Below are 19056 nucleotides of genomic sequence, written 5' to 3'. Positions count from 1 at the left end.
GTCAAAAGATTCATAAGGCAAGATTTTCCCTTAGGTAAACCATGTTGAAAATCCAATAAACTTTTAAACTTTGTTAAATGACTTTGCAAAGTGTCTTTTATCAAATTTTCCAAAACTTTTCTCACACCTGATGGAAGATTAATAGGCCTATAATGATAAGAACAACTTCTATTACCCGTTAATATAGGAATGATATTAGCTAATATCCAATCTCCTGGTACTTGTCCACTATTCAAAGACTTACAAAAAACTGTAGCAAGTGGCTCACATATCCAATCTTTGACCTCTTTTAACCCTAAGAAGAATATTATATGACCCAGAAGATTTGTTATTTTTAAACTTTCCAATTTTAATTAACAAGTTCAGAATTTATGCCATTGTCTTGTTCAACTTTGTTTTACGAACAACAATGCCCACAGGTTAATAGAAGTAGGAAAGAAGTTGTAAGTAAAAATGAAACAAAGAACAGGAGGACAAAGGTTCAAACAGGGGTAGATTAAGGAAGTTAAGAACCACACTGACCAATCTAGGACTGCCCAAAAAGGAGGCTAAGAATCCAGAAGGAGCATAAAAGACAGAGAATGGGAGGTAAACACCAAAAGGCATTATAAGAAAATGGAAGGTGTGGGATGAGGCTGCTAAATATACAGCAATGGACAAGACTGAAGTAATATGATTGAACAGGAAACTTGTAATAACAGGAACAGTAGGCCAAGAAGAGTAAAAACTCTGACTCAAAAATCAATGGTGGAAAACGTTCAATTTATGTTGACAGACTGCCATTGAGAAAGGGTAAATGGAACATGCTTAAAAGTAAGCAACCAACCAAGACAAACTGGATTTCCTCACCAAGAACCTGATAAATTCTTGTCATTATGAGCAAGGTCAACAGATTCAAGAGGAAATCTAGCAATAATGGGAGAGAAAGATTGACTCATATAATGATCAACTTCCCACTGAATGACGGTAAAAAACTCCACAGTCATGTTCCTCTGACATAAAGCTTGTGTAATTGTGTTGGAAATAGGTGGCAGAACCTCACCTTAGAATTCATCATGTAATGATGAAGAATTAAAACACAAAAAGAACAACAAGATGAATTATCACATAAAACAACACAAATAAACTATTTCTACTTCAGTTGAAATATTAAAGAAAAGAAATGCTAGAAGAAAGCACAATAAAAAATGTCTGAATTGTCTAATCAGGAGTATAAGGTCAGTAGAACTGAATAGAGAGAGCCACAAGTGTCAAGAGGGTGCATCACACTCCTATTGATGGAGGTTGTCACATGATGATTTGTGTGTGAGATGCAGCTAAACTATGATGATCTTAGGGTACATGTGAGTGTAAGGCAAGTGAAAACACTTTTTCATACAGAGGGCAGCACTGAATGAGAATAGCTATATATGTGAAAGAAATTAAGGTACGCTATCAGAATTGTTTAGATTTATTTTGAAGCCAAGCACAAAGTTTGGTTATCTGTGCTCTGCTCACCACAGGTATCGAAATCCAGCTTCTAACATTGTAATTCCACAGACATACCACTTTTCCACTGGGAGGCCTTATCAAAATTACTTACTTTCTGTGTAAGATATACAGAAGACACCAGCAGCAATTAGTGGATTTATTGCTTCATTGAAAGTATTTCTGTTGATGTTTTTATGTATAGCTCACATGTTATCAGAGGCGATAAAACCACTCACAGATAAACAAGCAATCTGGTGCACATACACAGTTTAGAAAAATATTTAAAAAGTGATTATAAGAATCCAATTAGCTAGTTAATCAAAGAAATATATGATTTTGAAGCAATAGTATACTACAGCACAAAAACGTACCTGACCATCCAAAAAACAAGAAGTACCATTTCTCCAAAAGAGATGTATTCCAAAATAAAGAACAACTGAATGCCAAGCTCCTTGTACAATCCACTTGACAAACTGTAACTTAGTCATTTTGGCATTTCCTCTGATATTTCTTTAATAAACATTACATTTCATCAATAAAAGATTTTCATGAAAGAAAGCATTTTATTAAACAGTTATGTAAATTCATGCACATTACACTAATACATAACTCTTTATAGTTACAGTGATGAAAGAATCACATACAGTTAATGAGCCCAACATGCAATCTACAGACATAATGTTTATCTATAGTAGAAAGTAAAAGATAAATTATCCATAATTTAATAATTTTGAATTTAAAATGTAAATGTAAATCTTTAATTATTTTTCTAAAATTTTTTTTGATGTTTTAGAGGTTTATAAAATCAAAAGTCTTGTAATCTTTATAAAACTATAATTGTACACTATGATTGAATGGACATTTTAAACAAAAGATCCTGTCATGTTAACTCAAAAATTGCACAAGATTCTAACAAGAAAATAGCTAGACCCATAGGTACTGTGAGGTATGTACAAGATTTATGGATCAGTCCCACAGGCACAGAAATTTTTGCCAATTCATATGTTATCAATCATGGTTTTCTATTCTGATTTTTCAAGATAGCAACTGGGAATTCAGGGCATTGGCTCCTTCAACCAGTGGCTAATGATTCCTCTGCTAAAGCTACACTATAATTATTGAGAGTTTGGCAGTCTAATATGCTTTTACTTAAATACTTGTTGTAAACCACAATGTTAGATATACATGACTGTTCATTTCACATTTAATGCAAGATAATTAGTTATTTTATACTGTGTGAGCATTAAAATAAATGATTTTTTAAAGCAATAGATAAGGCAACTGTTTATGAATCGTGTGTTGCAAAATTCATCAGTTGTGAAGTGACATCATGTTACTCAAGTTTCTCATTGTTTCTAAAAAGTTCAAGACCTCAGTTGAGCAATATGTATTTATTTATTGAACTTATATTATATATTAAATTCATTATTGTTTTATATTGCAGATTTTAATTGCCTCTTTGCAACTAGTTCAATTAATACAAAATAGTTTTGAAGCTATTTTCTTTACATAGAAAACTAAGTTAGTGCAAATGAGTAAGTTAGTGAATGTAAGACAACACTGCTGAAAAATATAGTTAAATAAATTTAGACTGTGTTTGTACATTTAGCCATAAAAAGTGAATAGTAGTAACACTTAATGTGCAACAGCCACAGATTGTATTGCAATAACAGAGTAGAGAAGAACAACTCATCTTGTCAATTGGGTTCTAGCATAGCTAAAACAGCCTTTGAGAAACTGATGAAAAGAGACAGTTATTTAAAGTTCTAAATATAACTGTAGTGATTAACTGTGTAATAAACATTTGTATAAGCATCTGACTTATTTTTGATACATTATTTTTAAACAAGTGGATAGTATCTGTCCCATTTTTGTTGAAATTTACTGCCAACAAGTCACAGAAACCTACTGTAAAGAATAATGCTCACACTTACATAAAACATAACACTTAGAATGGTAGAAAATTTCATATCCCTGATCACAGAAATACTATAAAAATGCAGCATTTCCTGAATACAAAAAATATTAATATCTAAACCTAAAAATAGTAAACCAATTGAATTAAAATATTGACTATTTTGTTTTCAGCTCTCATCTGTTTGTACAAACTCATTAATACAAAATCAATAATATTTTCATACTTTAATGGAAGAAATGACAGGACCAAACATTCTTGCACACATATTTAAAAGAGTTTGCACTCTATTAGTTGTTGTTTCTATAATATTTTTTATTGAATACTTGATTGTTCAAGTTATATCATAATAATTGTAACCTGTTATGACATAAAATATTTTACTTTGCACATTATAACAGATCACTACTGAACTGTTACATATATCTCAACTAATAACTGTATTGTTAACTGCTAATCAGAAGTATACAGTTAGTAGATTTGTACATGACATTAACTTATTTTTCTGTAAATTTCTAAGAAACAACTAAGTTTATATATGTATATATAATACAATAATGCACTATATAAAAATTATAAAATTATCATATTATTTTTTTACACTCTAATAATACAAAACAAGTACTGATACCATTTTATATATATGTAACTCGTTGATCGCAAGTTGTAACTAGCTCTCTTGAAAGTTCAAATAATAACCATAATTTTTCATACATAATCTGCTCCAAAATATAATACACACTCTAATATTCAGGAACAAAAAGTCATGTTTGCTTTATCACAAATAATACACAACTAGACTTCTGCAGCACTGTGGTCAAAGAAACATTTTGACAACAAGAATGCCAGAAGGTCTGTATAATTTCTAACTGTACATTCCATGTAGTGCTTGCTATCTTTGCAATCACAGATAGCAAATAAACATTTTAATAAATGTTAGAATATCTCAAAACAAGTTTTCTTAAGCACTTGCTGTGTAGGATGTTATGCCATCTATTTGAGTACAATAACTCAGATTCAGAATCTGATGGTTTCACAGAAAAAAAACTTGAATATCAGATATAATGTAGCAATAATTAATTTTGTATTTCCAAACATTTCTAAGCTCACATATGAATAAATCTTAAAAATCATAAGACTTAGCTTCTTCATCACTGTTATTTCAAAAATCATATTTCAAGATATTGAAAATGAAAGAAAACATGAGATAATTCTCACTTATGCCTTAGAAACAGAGCATTAATAAGATACACCATTAAGAAAAACACAGCATTTCTGGTACGTATGCATTATCCTTCACATGCATCAGAAAAGATAGTCTGGACTGACTGTAGAAAACCCATTAAATTTCTTTTCCATATACTATATGCACCCTAACTGTTATACAAATTTTCATTGAAAAAAAAGTAGTATTCTATTTGGAAAATTATAGGGTACTTATCACTGGTAAAATCTCATCCACACCCAAAACATAAAAAGTTAAGAACATCAAACACATGTTAGGCCATGTAATTAATCATATTTCAAAATCAATTTCTATCTCAAGAATAATCAAGTAAGGATCCTGTCAGCTGTAAGAAAACAATAAGATAACCAGAAACTACAATTTTTTTATTAGTATTCTATTATTTAACACTTACAGTTTTTCATGATTGACTAAAATGGAATAAGTAATAAAAAATTTAAAAATTCCTTTCTATTATTTGATGTGTAAAAAACACTAGAGTTTTCCTACTACTCTACCAGTCAGTGATGAAGCCCTGAAATCTCCAACAAGAACAAAAACTAGTAAAGCTACCTATGTATTACCAACTATTTCAAACTGTACCTAAAGAGAATTAAGGAGTTTTGATAAATGTCAGTCATTTACAATTTTGGTGTACAAATATACTATGTTTTTAACCTCCTTATTTATGTAGTTTATGCATAACATGTTGATCAAAAATCTTGTTAATTTCCTTTTGCTCTATATAAACTATTGTGCTGTGTCATTTACCTGGAATAGTATCTTTTGTTTTCTGTGGGAAATATTCACCTGTAGTGAGTAAAATTAGTTAATACTCATGAACTCAGATAGTCAGAGAATATAGAAGTTAACATTTTCCTAAACTGAAGATATATTTCCAACAGATACTTACATCCTCTCAATTAGCTTTTCTTCAGGAGTACTGCCTTTAGTCAGTGTAAATTTTCAATTTTTCTATGTTTGCCACAAGCTTTCTACCTCCAAATTTTGCACATCTACATATAAATGATCATGCAGCAGCTCTCCACCAATAAGGAAACTGCATCACATCTGCTCAACATATACTTTTTGCTCTTTTAGGGCAGTTTCACTAAGATAAAAGATGACAAAACATGAAGTAATCCCATCATACTCATTATAAATTCATAGAATCCATGGGTATCAAATGACTAGGATGTGACAAACTAGAAGTATCTGAACTGTATATCAGATCTGCAGTGGGGTTCTAATCATGAGCAGGCCATTTACAACCAACACACAGCCAACTAGAAACAGATATACATAGGATGGTAGGAAGGTAAAATGCCATGATAAGAAAAGCAATCTGCCAGATTAATATATACATTAATATGCCACAGTGCTACAACCAAAATTTGGCAGTATCTGGAATTGTACATTATGTCCACAGTAAGAAGTACTATACATCATTGACACCAACAGAATGCCAATGTCCTTCTATGAACTGAACAGTATCATCATGATGACAAGAAAACCACTTGAAGCAAAAATGTATCTCAAGACGGCTAGTATGGGTATTAAAACTTTTATTAAAATAAAGTAAAGAGCAAAGTTTTGACCTTCTTAGATCATCTTCAGGCTAACCGTAGGTCGAAACACTGTTCTGTACTTTATTTTAATAAAGGTTTTAATACCCATACCAACCATCTTGAGATACATAAATGGTATCATGTATCACTTAAGATGATTAGGAGGACAAGACTCCATGGTCCATCACCCCAGCAGCTAAGAACTGGTAAGTAGAAAGGATTACCAAACTCCTATAGAATAAAGGAGGGAAAAACACATTAGAGAGTCCAGAGAACCACATTAACAGAGATAATGCAATACGTGACTGCAGTATCCAACACTGAAAAGCAGAACTACTATGTCAACGAAGTCAATTAACCAACATCCAATGGCATTTCAAATTGTATATCAGGTCTGTGGTAAGAAAGTCTCAATGTTACAGAGCATCAGAGATGGGCAACAATCCTTGTCTGCTTTAATCATATGGGTGTGTCCATGAGTATATAGTCTGAGACAATCATTTTTATGAAACAAGAGACCACTAGAGAGAACTTCTAGCAGTCCTACAGAACATCTCTTCTACAATATGCACAACCTAATCCTACAACATAATTGTTTCAACATAGATAACAATTGAACAAACACACACAACCAACACCTGGTGGTATCTGTGATTGTACATTAAGTGAAAGGTAGGAAGAGTTAAACTGTAATTGACAATAAGCATAGCTACAAGATGGACAGTACAAATTTTCCAAAAAAGTATACTTGGTCAGGTACTGCTCACTGCAGAGTGGTATCCAGATAGCAGAAAGTAGGAAGTGTAAAGCTAATGGCAAGTGGTGAAACTTTGTGCAATAAGGGGCAGTACTAATTTAGAAAATGTATTTTGTTTGTGGAGGTAGGATATTGTATTAAAATTATTTTGCAGTAAATATTTTGAAGAATCAAATTACCATCATTCTGCAGACCTACTTTTTCACTCTTATGGGTAATCAGTTTTACCTGAGAATATCTCAGTTTAAATTAAATTTTAATAATTTAACTCAAGAGCACAGAAATTCTTTCAATGAGCCTCCTGTATCTTTGTTTCATTAAGAAAAAAACAAAAACTCAAGACCTAGATTTAAACTAATGTGATATAAAAACTAAATAGATTCTGGTTACTTTTTAGTAAAAAGAAGACTTAGCAGTCTCAAAGAATATAAATTATGCACTTCATTTATTTATATGCTCAAATTTCAGAAAACAAGAATAATTCTCTTTGAAAAATGTAGAGACCCTAATGAAAACCATTCAAAAGCTTTTCAATGCAGAGATCCAATGTAAAAAATTTGAACAAAATTTGGAAAATAAACCCTGACAAGCTATCTTAATAAGATACAAAAGTTCAGGTTGTTGATTTTTCCATCATTTCTTTAAGATTCATTACTTACACTTTAAATATACATGAGAAAGATTTCCCAAATATTTCATTATTTGTTTTAATATAAAGTTTCATGAATCTTTATAGTTAAATACAGTATTAAAATTTATAACTCACAATTAGGTAGCACTCAGACTGGCCAAAGTTACCATTAGTTGCTAAAGGATTAAATTTACAAAAACATGTAAAAATTGTTTTAAAAAAATTAGTAGCTGACAGTTATGACAGCTTTGCTTATCTATATCATTTAAATTTTTAGTATATTAAGTATGTTAAGCTGAAAAAAAGTTTAACAGCTTATCGCTAACATTTATCTTTCTATGTAGCAATACACGTAGCATATTACATTTTCCAGCTGAAACATCCAATTATGAAACTGAGCATGCAATCATTCATTGGATAATTTTTAAACAACAATGAAATAAAAGTTATTTGCTATAAAAATGATAACTGATTTGTTATAAATAAATAAGTCTTTAAAAATTATCATGATTTTGAAAAAGCAATAATTAGTTTGATATTGTTAAACCAACCTGTACAAATGAGGCTTGTTGAGCAAGGTTTTTTGACTAAGATGCTGTTCTGTCAAGCCATAGATGAGAATAGGAAAAGATGTGAAGAAGATATTGTAGAACATAAGGTAAAAACTGTGATATAGAGGCTACAGGAAAACAATAATCACTAATAAGTGCTATGAATATTGTCTGAGTAAATAACTGAGCACATATAGTTTTTAAAAATAAGTACTTCAAAATTTAACGAAGAAGTGGCAAATTATGTGTTATTTAAAGGTTTGTTTGAACCTAGTAAGAAAAAAACAACAGTGATAAAGTATGATTTCAGCACATAAAAAATGCTTAGCATTAGCACTAAAAATAGTGCAATTATAAATTACATCAAAGTGACATTAATTAAGTACAGAAAAACTAAGTTGTAGTTAGCAAATTTTTAACCACAAAAAAATAACTAATGGTTTTATAAAACTGTTACAACTTTTTTCTTTGTATTTGATCCTACGTGTTAACTTCCTAATAAAAAAATAAAATATTGTTTGAAGAATAAATGGAATTAAAATTTTTAATACAGATTACATTTCCTCTTTCTTTCAGTGCATTAAGTTTTTTCCTTCTACTGGAGTTGCAAATATTAAGACGCAAGTAAAAAGAATCTATTTAATAAAGTTTTTTTTAAATCTGTGAATTATTTTTTTTATTAATAAAATCAAATGGGCTATTCCCATTAGGTATGTGCTTTGTGGTTCATACACTACTTGAAAATAGGTTGATTAGCAAACAAACAGAAGTTGTATTTCTTTACTAAGGAATTTTCCAAAAATAAAATTGTGTATATAGCAATACCAACAGCCATAACACACTCAGTTTTCAATAAGATTAATGTATTAATTAATAATAATAATTGAAAGTTACATATTCAGTTATTTGAATTTATACACTTTAAAAGGGATTTTCTTTGCTGCACATAGCCAACCATATAAATCTCGCATCTTGACAAACATAACTTTTTGTTTTTTTCAAGTTAGAATGTAATTTTGATTTTTTAGCAACATAGGATCTAGAATTAATGATATTACAGATAACAATTCATTTCACGAGTCCAAACATTTACATTTATTTTGGGCTTCTTTCAAATTTGCAAAATTAATAAAGTTATGGGAGATGAGAGTAAAATCTCTGGCTTGGATTTTGCAATGACACAGCTGCCTCTGAGTTATATTCTAACACACCCCTTCTTTTCTTTATGTAAATTGTCTTTTCTCATTTGAATCATGGTATCATTCAGTCAGACATCATTTTACTCACATCCATAGATTTAAAGTGTATTTTCACTATAATAATTTTTAGTGTAGTGTTTTAGCTATAATATAATGTTATATATAATTTTTTTAGTTATTAGAGCAAACTGCAACTGTTTGAGTTAACCTATCCAACAAAATCTATTGAATTCAAAGGTCTTGTTAAGTAGTTTTCCACTCCTGACATCCACTGCTCAGTGTTTTACCATCACAGACTTCTCATCAGTAATTTAATATTCATTCAAATGATAAATATACCAAAATTCTACCAAATATGCAAAACTTGCAATGTAATGGTTCATAAAGAACTTGATTAATTCTTCTATGAACAAATTAATATTTTATGCTAAAAGCTTAAAACATGTGTTACAAAACTGACACTTGTACTTATAGCAGTTTGATATACATATGTAACTTTTAAAACATAAATACACCATTCATAGATACAAAATAATAATATTATGTAATTATAAAGATACTTTAAACCAAATACAGTAAAACCTGTCTGAGGTGGAATCGCACAGGACTGAGTTTATCTGACTGACTATATCCTGTTTCGATATAGTGAACATACATTTCCTTAATTATATATAATTTTTGAGCAGAACGTTATACTTGCTTGACTGACTGTTTATGCTATATTTATTAGAATAAGAACAAAAACAGACATTCAAAATATACATAAGTACACAAAACCTTAATCAAATTTATTTCAAGAAAGTGTCTAATTTCAACTGTTTCATTTTTTTAATGAGCTTTCTCATGCAGTTAAAGAGAACACCAATTCTACATCCGTTTCATGAAGTTCATTTTCCCCCTTCATTTTTGCATGTAATTTGATAGCATTAATATAACTTAACACTTGCAATGAAGTAGGAATTTCTATTTCCTCACTCTCTTTTCGATTTTGTTCATATTCTGAATCTCTTACACTGTTATCATCTTGCGATTCTATTATAGATTTTAAATCAATTTCATCAGTTTCTCTTAAAATATTCTTGTCAATGTTTACAAAACTTTTCATGTTCACAGAATCATCTGCATCAATCTTCTCAGGCTTTGGATTTCACTAGAAACGTCATAACAAACAACTTGTCCATAATCTCTGCCATTATCAAGAATAAGTCCAGAGTTTCGGTTTCAAAAGTACTTTATTATGCATTTGATTGAATGACTTAAAAATACAATTGCATCTAACACATCAATTTTCATGGTCATTTCAGATGCTCTATTACAGTCATCCATGTTTGCAATAATATGCTAAAACATCAATTTTCTGTATTTCAATTTTTATACACTATATAATTCCATTATCTAGTGGCTTTAGAACTGATGTTGTACATGAAGGTAGAAAGACTAAACAAAATATTTGAAAGTTGAACTTTCGGGTGACAACTTGCATTATCTAGGAAAAGTATAATATTCCTATTTTCTTGTTCAATTCTTTTGTTTAATTTAAATTCCTCAAATATAGCATTTGTCATCCATGCTTTATTATTCACTTTCCATTCCACAGGAAGTTGATTCTTCCTTAAATTTTTGAAACAGTGTGGATCTTCACTTTTACCTATTACCCATGGTAAATTTTCCCTAAATTTAAAATTAGGGAAAATAGGAATTTATTTTTTCATAAGAATTATTTACAGAGTAAATTCTCACACATTTTGTTACAGTAAGTATTTATTAATATTTAAAGAAATTATTAATTAAATAAGAAATTAATATTTAATCAAAAACATTTTTTCCACCTTACTTAGGTTTTAATCCTACCTGTTGATAAATTAGGCAGGTGAAAGATAGTTTTCCATTCATGTTACACAAATTTTGCCATAAAGAGAGCCTTTATAAGAGAAATCTTAAGATAATGCTGAAAATTTTTGATATTTCCAGCTTGTACAGATTTCTGCCTTATGCAGTTTCCAGTTTAGACAGGTTTTACTGTATTACATTTTCCTACTTATTTGATAAAATATATTAGTGGTTTAACCTAAACTACTTCTTAAATATAAATAGTTTTAATTACTTAATTATATGTATTTATTTTCTTCACAATTTAAAAATTAAAAAATCTTTTTATTCAGCATAAAACAATAACTTTTGCATTGCTAATTTTTAATCTTTAATAAATTATAACAACAATAGTTTTATATGTGCATTTCAATAACTATTTTATACTTTACATGTAAAATATAACCTCAACCAATGAGGAACATATTTTCTGAAATACTACTATTACAGTCAAGAGCTTACATTAAAAATACCCTAACACATGGTAAGAATATGGTCACTTACAGAAACAAGGGCAAAGTATCTGAGATTACTTAAACTATTACTCTCCACAGCCTTGTCCTGTGTAAGTAAATATAAATATGATTTTCTGGAATAGCAGCCATCATACATAAAAAAAAATCCACAGATAAATATATATAACTGATGATGGCTAAGGAGCTACAAAGCATTATAACATAACAGAAATTATAAGTTTTATAATATAAAAATCAGTAATTACATAAAGATAAAAAAAATCTGTGTGAAAAAAACCAAAGTGTGCATCAGATGTTACATATGAACCATAATATAAGCTCGACAAGAGTTTGTTGGAAAATAAATAACCTGAAGACATATTAACATAGAATAAAACATAATTACCTGACCAGAAAAAGCACTGAAAATTGTATAATACACTTGAGGGGTGATGAAAGCTATATTCTGAAAAATAATAAGAAAATAATTATGATGAAAAAAGTGTACAGTAGTTGGTCATACAGCAGTTAAATATAAATTAATGACACCAAACTTGTGTATGCTGTGAATTATATGTTATATTATTTGTAACATTTTGGGTTAGATGTTAAAGAAATACTGTAACATGTTAATACAACTCAGGAATCATTTCAATATTTTAGGTGCGTATGTATAATATTTTTTTTAAATTTTCAGCTTAAATTGCATACAAGAAAGTATTTGAAATAAAACCAACTTTTACTTTTTTTGTCAACATTATTAATGAATAATAGCAATGGTTACTGTATGTTTTACAAAACATAATATTTCATGGTAGTTAAGTCCTTTATGTTTATTTTTTAGGAACATGAGTTCATCTAGTAGTAATAAAGTTAGCTAAAGCAAGGCTAACTGCAAGGCAAAACTGATAATTAATTTCACACTAAAAATTATAAAAATACATACAAAATTAAAACCAAATGTTTTAACATATAAATGTTATATGTTATAATTATTTTTCATTAAAATGCAAATAATACATACTTATATGCTTATACTTCTTTTGGTGTTCAAAGTTCAATTATTATTTGTTTTTTTACATACTATTGATTTTAATGTAATAAAAATGTCACAAAACAGAACCTTACCATCAGTATTTGTTGTTTAGAAATTTAATGTTAAAAAAAATTAATCTCTCATTAAAGCAGGCTGGCTACCCACATGGATCAGAAATAAAAATTAAATTAGTAATGATTTTAGCTAATTTATATTGACAATAAAAGTAACATTAAATAAATAGTAGAGTATAGTTTAATTACACAGCACATAAAAACAGCTTTCTTATATTTGTAAGAGAGACTGATTTCCAGTTACAACACACATATACTACAAATCACCCATACCATTAACTTAGTTTAATTAATATTGCACTATTCAATCCTACTAGCAATACATTTTGTTTATGTTAAAATGTCAAAAACCAGGGAGATTAAAACATGTTGGAAGGCCAGATCATCTAGTGCCAAAGAACAAATGTTACAAGCAAAAACCTTTCCCACTGTAAGTGGATCTGAAACAAATTTATTTTAACAATTTTAACCAGAATCTTTTACTCAATCAATAAAAAAACATTTGCCAAATAAACAAAATTTCATTAACTCCTCATTGGAGTGTTGATCCATATACTTAGTAAAGGGATCTAATAAATAAATGAATAACATGTTAAGCCATTGTACATAATAATCAAAGCCTACAGTGTGAATATACAACTATCAGGCTGTTGCATAGGAAAGGTTGAAATTTTAGAGGAAAATGTGAAACAAATATCTTTGTTGTTTAATTTATTTAATCAAAATAAGCTTCTTTAGACTCAATACATTGACTCTGTCAATGAGTTGTAAGTTTATAAATGCCATCTGTAAAGAACTAGATATCCTCTGATGCAATGAAGTCTCAAAGGCACTTTGAATTCACCTTTAATTTGCAAATTTTTTTTATTTAAAAATAAGTCAAAATGTTTAAAAATGTGATAATCTGTAGGGAAAGATTTGGTGAATATGGTAATCTGGTAAAATTTCATACTGAAGTTCATTTAGGTTTTGTACAGTAATGCATGAGACATGAAGTTGAGCATTGTTTTTGTGACAACTTTTGATGCATAATTTCAAGTTTCCACAATACTTCTCTGCTGTGATTGTTTCTCCTTGGTTTAAGAATGAATACTGGATTGCACCTGCCTACAACCACCAAACACTGACCATAAGCTTCTTAGAGTGAAGAGCTGGTTTTGGGAAATGTTTTGGTGATTTTTCACAGTCAAGCCACTGTGTGGATCATTGTTGATTGTCATAAAGAATCCATTTTTTATCATGGCTGACAATTTTATGTTGAAATGAAACTTTTATTTTGCGAGTAAAGAGTGAGAAACAAATTTCACCTTGTTTATTTTGATGGTTTTCAGTCAATTTGTGAGGTCTCTAGCTTTTACACCTTACCAATTGCTTCAAGATGTCAGGAAACTGTTGAATGATGAACATTAAGTTTGTTGGCAGGTTCTCTTACAGTTTGGAGGGTATCTGATTCAACTAAAACTTTCAGATACTCCTCATTAGTGATTGTATGAGGACAACACCAAGGCTCATTTTCAGGGATTGAGTCATCAGAGAGAAATCTCATAAACTAACACAGTGCTGTACATTCATTAGCTGTGCCATCACCAAATGCATGATTAATGTTATGAGCTGCTGTTACTGCACTGTGCCTAAGCTTGAACTTGTACAAAGAATTACACAAATATCAATTTTATCCATGGTGACAAAAATTAATATAAATAGTTTCTGAAATAAGAAAATAAAGAGAGCTTGAAATGTACCAGACAATATACTATATTATTCTGACAAATTTATAATAATGTTTCTCTTTCAGCCACTAAAAATCATGTTTAGAATTTGCATATCGAAATCTGATATGTCATATGCAACAGCCTGATATTATTTGCCACAAGAAAAATGCTCAAACAAACCCTAATTAAAGATAAAATTTTCAATTTCCCACACTGAGATTTAAACTTCACATGATAATAATCCATCTGTCAAGAGAGCAAGGATTTTATAACTTTTTTTATCCTACAAACTTTTAACCATCATGAACTTAAGTGCAAATGGTAATTCTCAGCTTGTAATGGATAATGACTTACATTCATATTCCAGGAAAGGTTGATAGCCTGAAACTAGAATCATACTATAACCATATAATGGCAAATCTAACAAAAATGTATGGAGATATTTAGAGAGAAAACGATTTTTCAAAACAAATGTACTGAAATTTTGTATATCAAAAATTGCAAGCATTTCAAGCATAAACATATGTAAATTACTGAAACTTCTTTTCCATTACAAAGAAAATGACAAACAACATTACTTTATAAAAAAAGTACTGCACCAAGGTAGAAATACGAATATAGTAATAATGGCCATGAACAAGTAAAATACGCTGCAAAAATTGGAAACGAGCAAAAGCAAAATCACTGCATCGTACTGCCTGACGACCTTCTTTACCTATAATACCTGCAACAGAATAAAACAAAATGAAGTGCAAAATATAAATTCAGTATTTTTGTTGTTTTTTTTTATCAGTACTCAGTCCAACTTTATCTTAACTATTATTAGCATAACAGTTTAATGTACATTTTGCTTTACAGTATAACATCAGGAACTTTTCTCTATTAATTTATTCACGTTTACAAGTTCATAATTTTGTCTATAAAATGTCACAAAAACAGAATATTACAATTTACAAATAATTCCTGTGTTTAAACAATAAAAACTTTAAAGCTAAAAGTTAACAAAATAGTGGTTATAGTCTCCCCTGTTTTGTTTTCCACTTTATATTTACTACTTTTATATTATTTTTAGAGCATTATATGTTATTTACATTACTTCTAAAGATGGGGACAAAAGAATCACATGAAATTCGAAATATCATCTGTTATTGGAGAAAAATTTACCCAAGCCAACATGAGCTTCTTGAATCATGCTCACATCATTTGCTCCATCTCCAATGGCAGCAGTGACCACCTTTTCTGATCCATGCTTGATAAACTTTACAATCTGGAAAAACACTTGTTGATTTATTTATTATAACTGTTCAGAGAACATGCATTAATGAATCTGTTAACATTCATTCCAAATTTGACAAAACAACATATATCTGAATACAACTGGGATAGCTATTTTGCATTTATATCTAATTACAACATTAGTTGAAATTTCACAGAAATAATTCAGGATATATATTCTTCAAAAAAAGAAATGCAAAAGGGATATTTTTGTTATTTTAAAGAGAAATATATGTAATAATGTTACAAGCTCAGAGTATATGATGTTACATGTGTTAAGGCACTGATTGTCAGACCAAAATGACAATAAAAGTTGTGCACTTTGAAAACGGAGGAAAACATCGGATTTTTCGCCAAAATGCATTCGTGTCCAATAAATTTGTTTGAGAGATCTGCATGTTCTGCAAGTGCAACATGTGCAAAATCCCTATAAAAGTGACGGGTTCTCGGTTTCCATAGCTCAGTGTTAAGCCACCGACACGCAATACAGTTACGCCAGGATTGACTGAAGCACAACGCAACAACGTTATTGGTCGCTTGGAAGCAGGCGAATCTCGATCAGATGTTGCCAGAGCTGTGAATGTCCACCCAAGCACCATAACAAGGCTATGGAATCGTCACCAACAACATGGATCAACTCGTGACCATCTACGATCTGGCAGACCTCATGTGACCACGCCCGCACAAGATCACTACATCCGGTTACGTCACCTTCGGGATAGGACCACCAGTGTGACGTCTACTGCCTCAACAATACCAGGGCTGCGTAGGATTTCTGATCAGACTGTACGCAACCGTCGACAAAATTCTTAGGCCCCATGTGCAACCCATCATGGTGAACGTCAACAACATTTTTCAACATGACAATGCCCGTCCTCACACAGCCCGACTCACCACTGTCTTCTTGAGACACCACACAATCAACGTTCTTCCCTGGCCCTCCAGATCACCAGATTTAAACCCCATCGAACATCTTTGGGACGAGTTGGACCGACGTCTGCGACGGCGACAACCTCAACCGCAGACTCTACCTCAGCTTGCAGCAGCTTTGCAGGCTGAGTGGACAGCCATTCCACAGGATGTGATTCGTCATCTCATCGCTTCCATGGGCAGGAGATGCCAAGCAGTTATTGATGCTCACGGGTGGCATACTCGTTATTGACGTTGAGTGACGTTAAACTGCAACTAGTGAGCGTGGACTTCGCCTTTGCAGACTTTGGATGTTCAGCAGTGAATGTGTAAAGTTTTACACATGTCATACAGAACTACCTGGAATAAACTTGTTAACAATATGTTTCAAATTTTGCTTTTTTTTTTGTTTCTTTTTTTGAAGAGTATATAACCTTAAATGTTTCTTTAACATTTCAGCAAAAACATATATTTAAAAGGATGTAACTAAATGGTTTATACCAAACATCAAGCACATGTAAAGTAATATTAGAATATAGTATAAATAGTTACATATGAGAAAAAATTATATATATAAAAAATTAATAATCCACACTAAGCAATTAAAAAAAAACTTGATAACTTTTTCAAATATAAATTTTGAGAACTTTTATATCCCTGTGAGCAATACCACATGATTATAGGCTCATATTTGATAAAACAAAGAAAATACACCAAAAGTGGAGAGTGGTGCAGATAGGTAAAAATGTATCTAAAATATATTTTCAAGAAAAAAAAATATCTTCAGGAATGCTGCTTACTTCTCTAAGAGCTATACACCCACATTAAAAATGGTGGAGGGGCTGATGCAGGCCAATTACAAAGATGAGCTCCTTTTTAAATGTGATAGAAAGAGAAAATAACTTCCAAAAACAAAGGGATCTCTAGTGAGAAGTACTCAGTGGAAGATCACTCATTTCCCAATATTCTGTTATTTATTTACTGATATATTTTAAATGTATTATGGAGAGATTTATAGTAATGAACATCAAGTAAATCTACCTTCAGTGGTAGCATGATGCAAAACATTAGGAGGTATAGTACTGTTACAGCTCTAGGCTATTCTATCTTCGTAATCATTTATTAAAGCAATCAAATATCATTTCTTAACCTCAAAATTTCAAGAACCAACACACAATTCAAAACAGAAATCCACCGAAAAATCACCCATACTGGACTATACATTCCTTGGGACCCAGCACATGAAACAAAACAAAAAACTCAACATACTAAGAAACCAAATAAACACAGCCATAAAACTATGCTCACCAGATAAAATTAACGATGAATTACACAAAATAAAACAATACTTCATCAACATCAATAAGTTTCCTCCACAAACCGTAGAAAACATTATACGCACACACCTAGACAGAAAGCAAAATCAACCAACTAAAGTAAATATATCTCACGAATCAAAAAATCACGAAACCATATACTGCTGTATACCATATATTCCTGACATCAGCAAACAAATAACCAACAGTTGGCAAAAATTGGTAACAAAATATGACATTCCAGTTAATACCAAATTTATTCAAAAACCAGGCATAAAACTGAGGTCTATACTATGTAAAAACTACACTGACAAACACCACACCAACATTATTTACAAAATACAATGTGATAACTGCCACGACTTCTATATTGGAGAAACAAGTAGAAAAATGGAAACCAGATTCAAAGAACATAAAATGTCACCTTCACACGTTTTCGAACACTGCAAGTCAAATAAACACAACATAACCATAAAAAACACTCAAATACTAAATAAAGAAACAAACATAAAGAAATGCAAAATTAAAGAAGCCTCACTTATACAACAACTTAAACCCAAAATAAACCAATATAAAGGAACGCCTTTATACCTATATTAAAAAAATAAATAAAATTATATATTCAAACATCTAACACTGCCCTCTACATTACGACACTCAGTTACACAACCCCTTCCAAACATGTGGTCAGCTTCTGGTCAGTTACCTCTTTTTTTGTGAACCTGACGATGACCGAAGAAGGTCGAAACGTTGTTCGCTCTTCTATGTAAAATATTTTCTCAACCCAAACAAGCTGTTTTTGCATATAAATTTCTCTACAAGTGGGTATTCTCGACATCAATGAGCTCTCACCTATGTACAGGAGTAAATCCAGCTGGATACATCCACAAGGAGCTGCATGGAAGAGAAAAGTAATGAGATGTCCTGTACAACACCTCCAGGGAATACAATACTATATCTCAAATGAGAAAGGCTCAACCAATCTCTAACTGAGAGGAAAAACCTCTAAGCAAGAAAATTCTTGATAGTAATCTTACCAGAAGATTAGAACTTGGTAGATAATAGTTCTCCCATGCTCCACTAAAAGAACAAAG

At 30.6% G+C, this 19056-nt stretch overlaps 1 protein-coding gene across 4 annotated transcripts in view; it reads right to left on the bottom strand.

Moving 5' to 3' along the window:
• LOC143247150 (phospholipid-transporting ATPase IF-like) overlaps positions 1-19056 on the bottom strand; it is a 106422-nt gene that overhangs the window by 17690 nt on the left and 69676 nt on the right. For all 4 annotated transcript variants that reach the window (XM_076494791.1, XM_076494782.1, XM_076494800.1 and 1 more), the window contains 5 exons: positions 15627-15729; positions 15041-15186; positions 12047-12106; positions 8118-8245; positions 1842-1980 (listed from right to left, as the gene is read on the bottom strand). In XM_076494791.1, the coding sequence (XP_076350906.1) occupies positions 1842-1980; positions 8118-8245; positions 12047-12106; positions 15041-15186; positions 15627-15729 (576 nt within the window). The remainder of the gene's footprint in view (positions 1-1841; positions 1981-8117; positions 8246-12046; positions 12107-15040; positions 15187-15626; positions 15730-19056) is intronic.

This window comes from Tachypleus tridentatus, chromosome 1 (genome assembly GCF_004210375.1).
Source record: "Tachypleus tridentatus isolate NWPU-2018 chromosome 1, ASM421037v1, whole genome shotgun sequence".
In the NCBI taxonomy this organism is placed as follows: Eukaryota; Metazoa; Arthropoda; class Merostomata; order Xiphosura; family Limulidae; genus Tachypleus; species Tachypleus tridentatus.
Note: the sequence above shows the minus strand (reverse complement) of the source record. Positions and strands in the feature narration are given on the sequence as shown.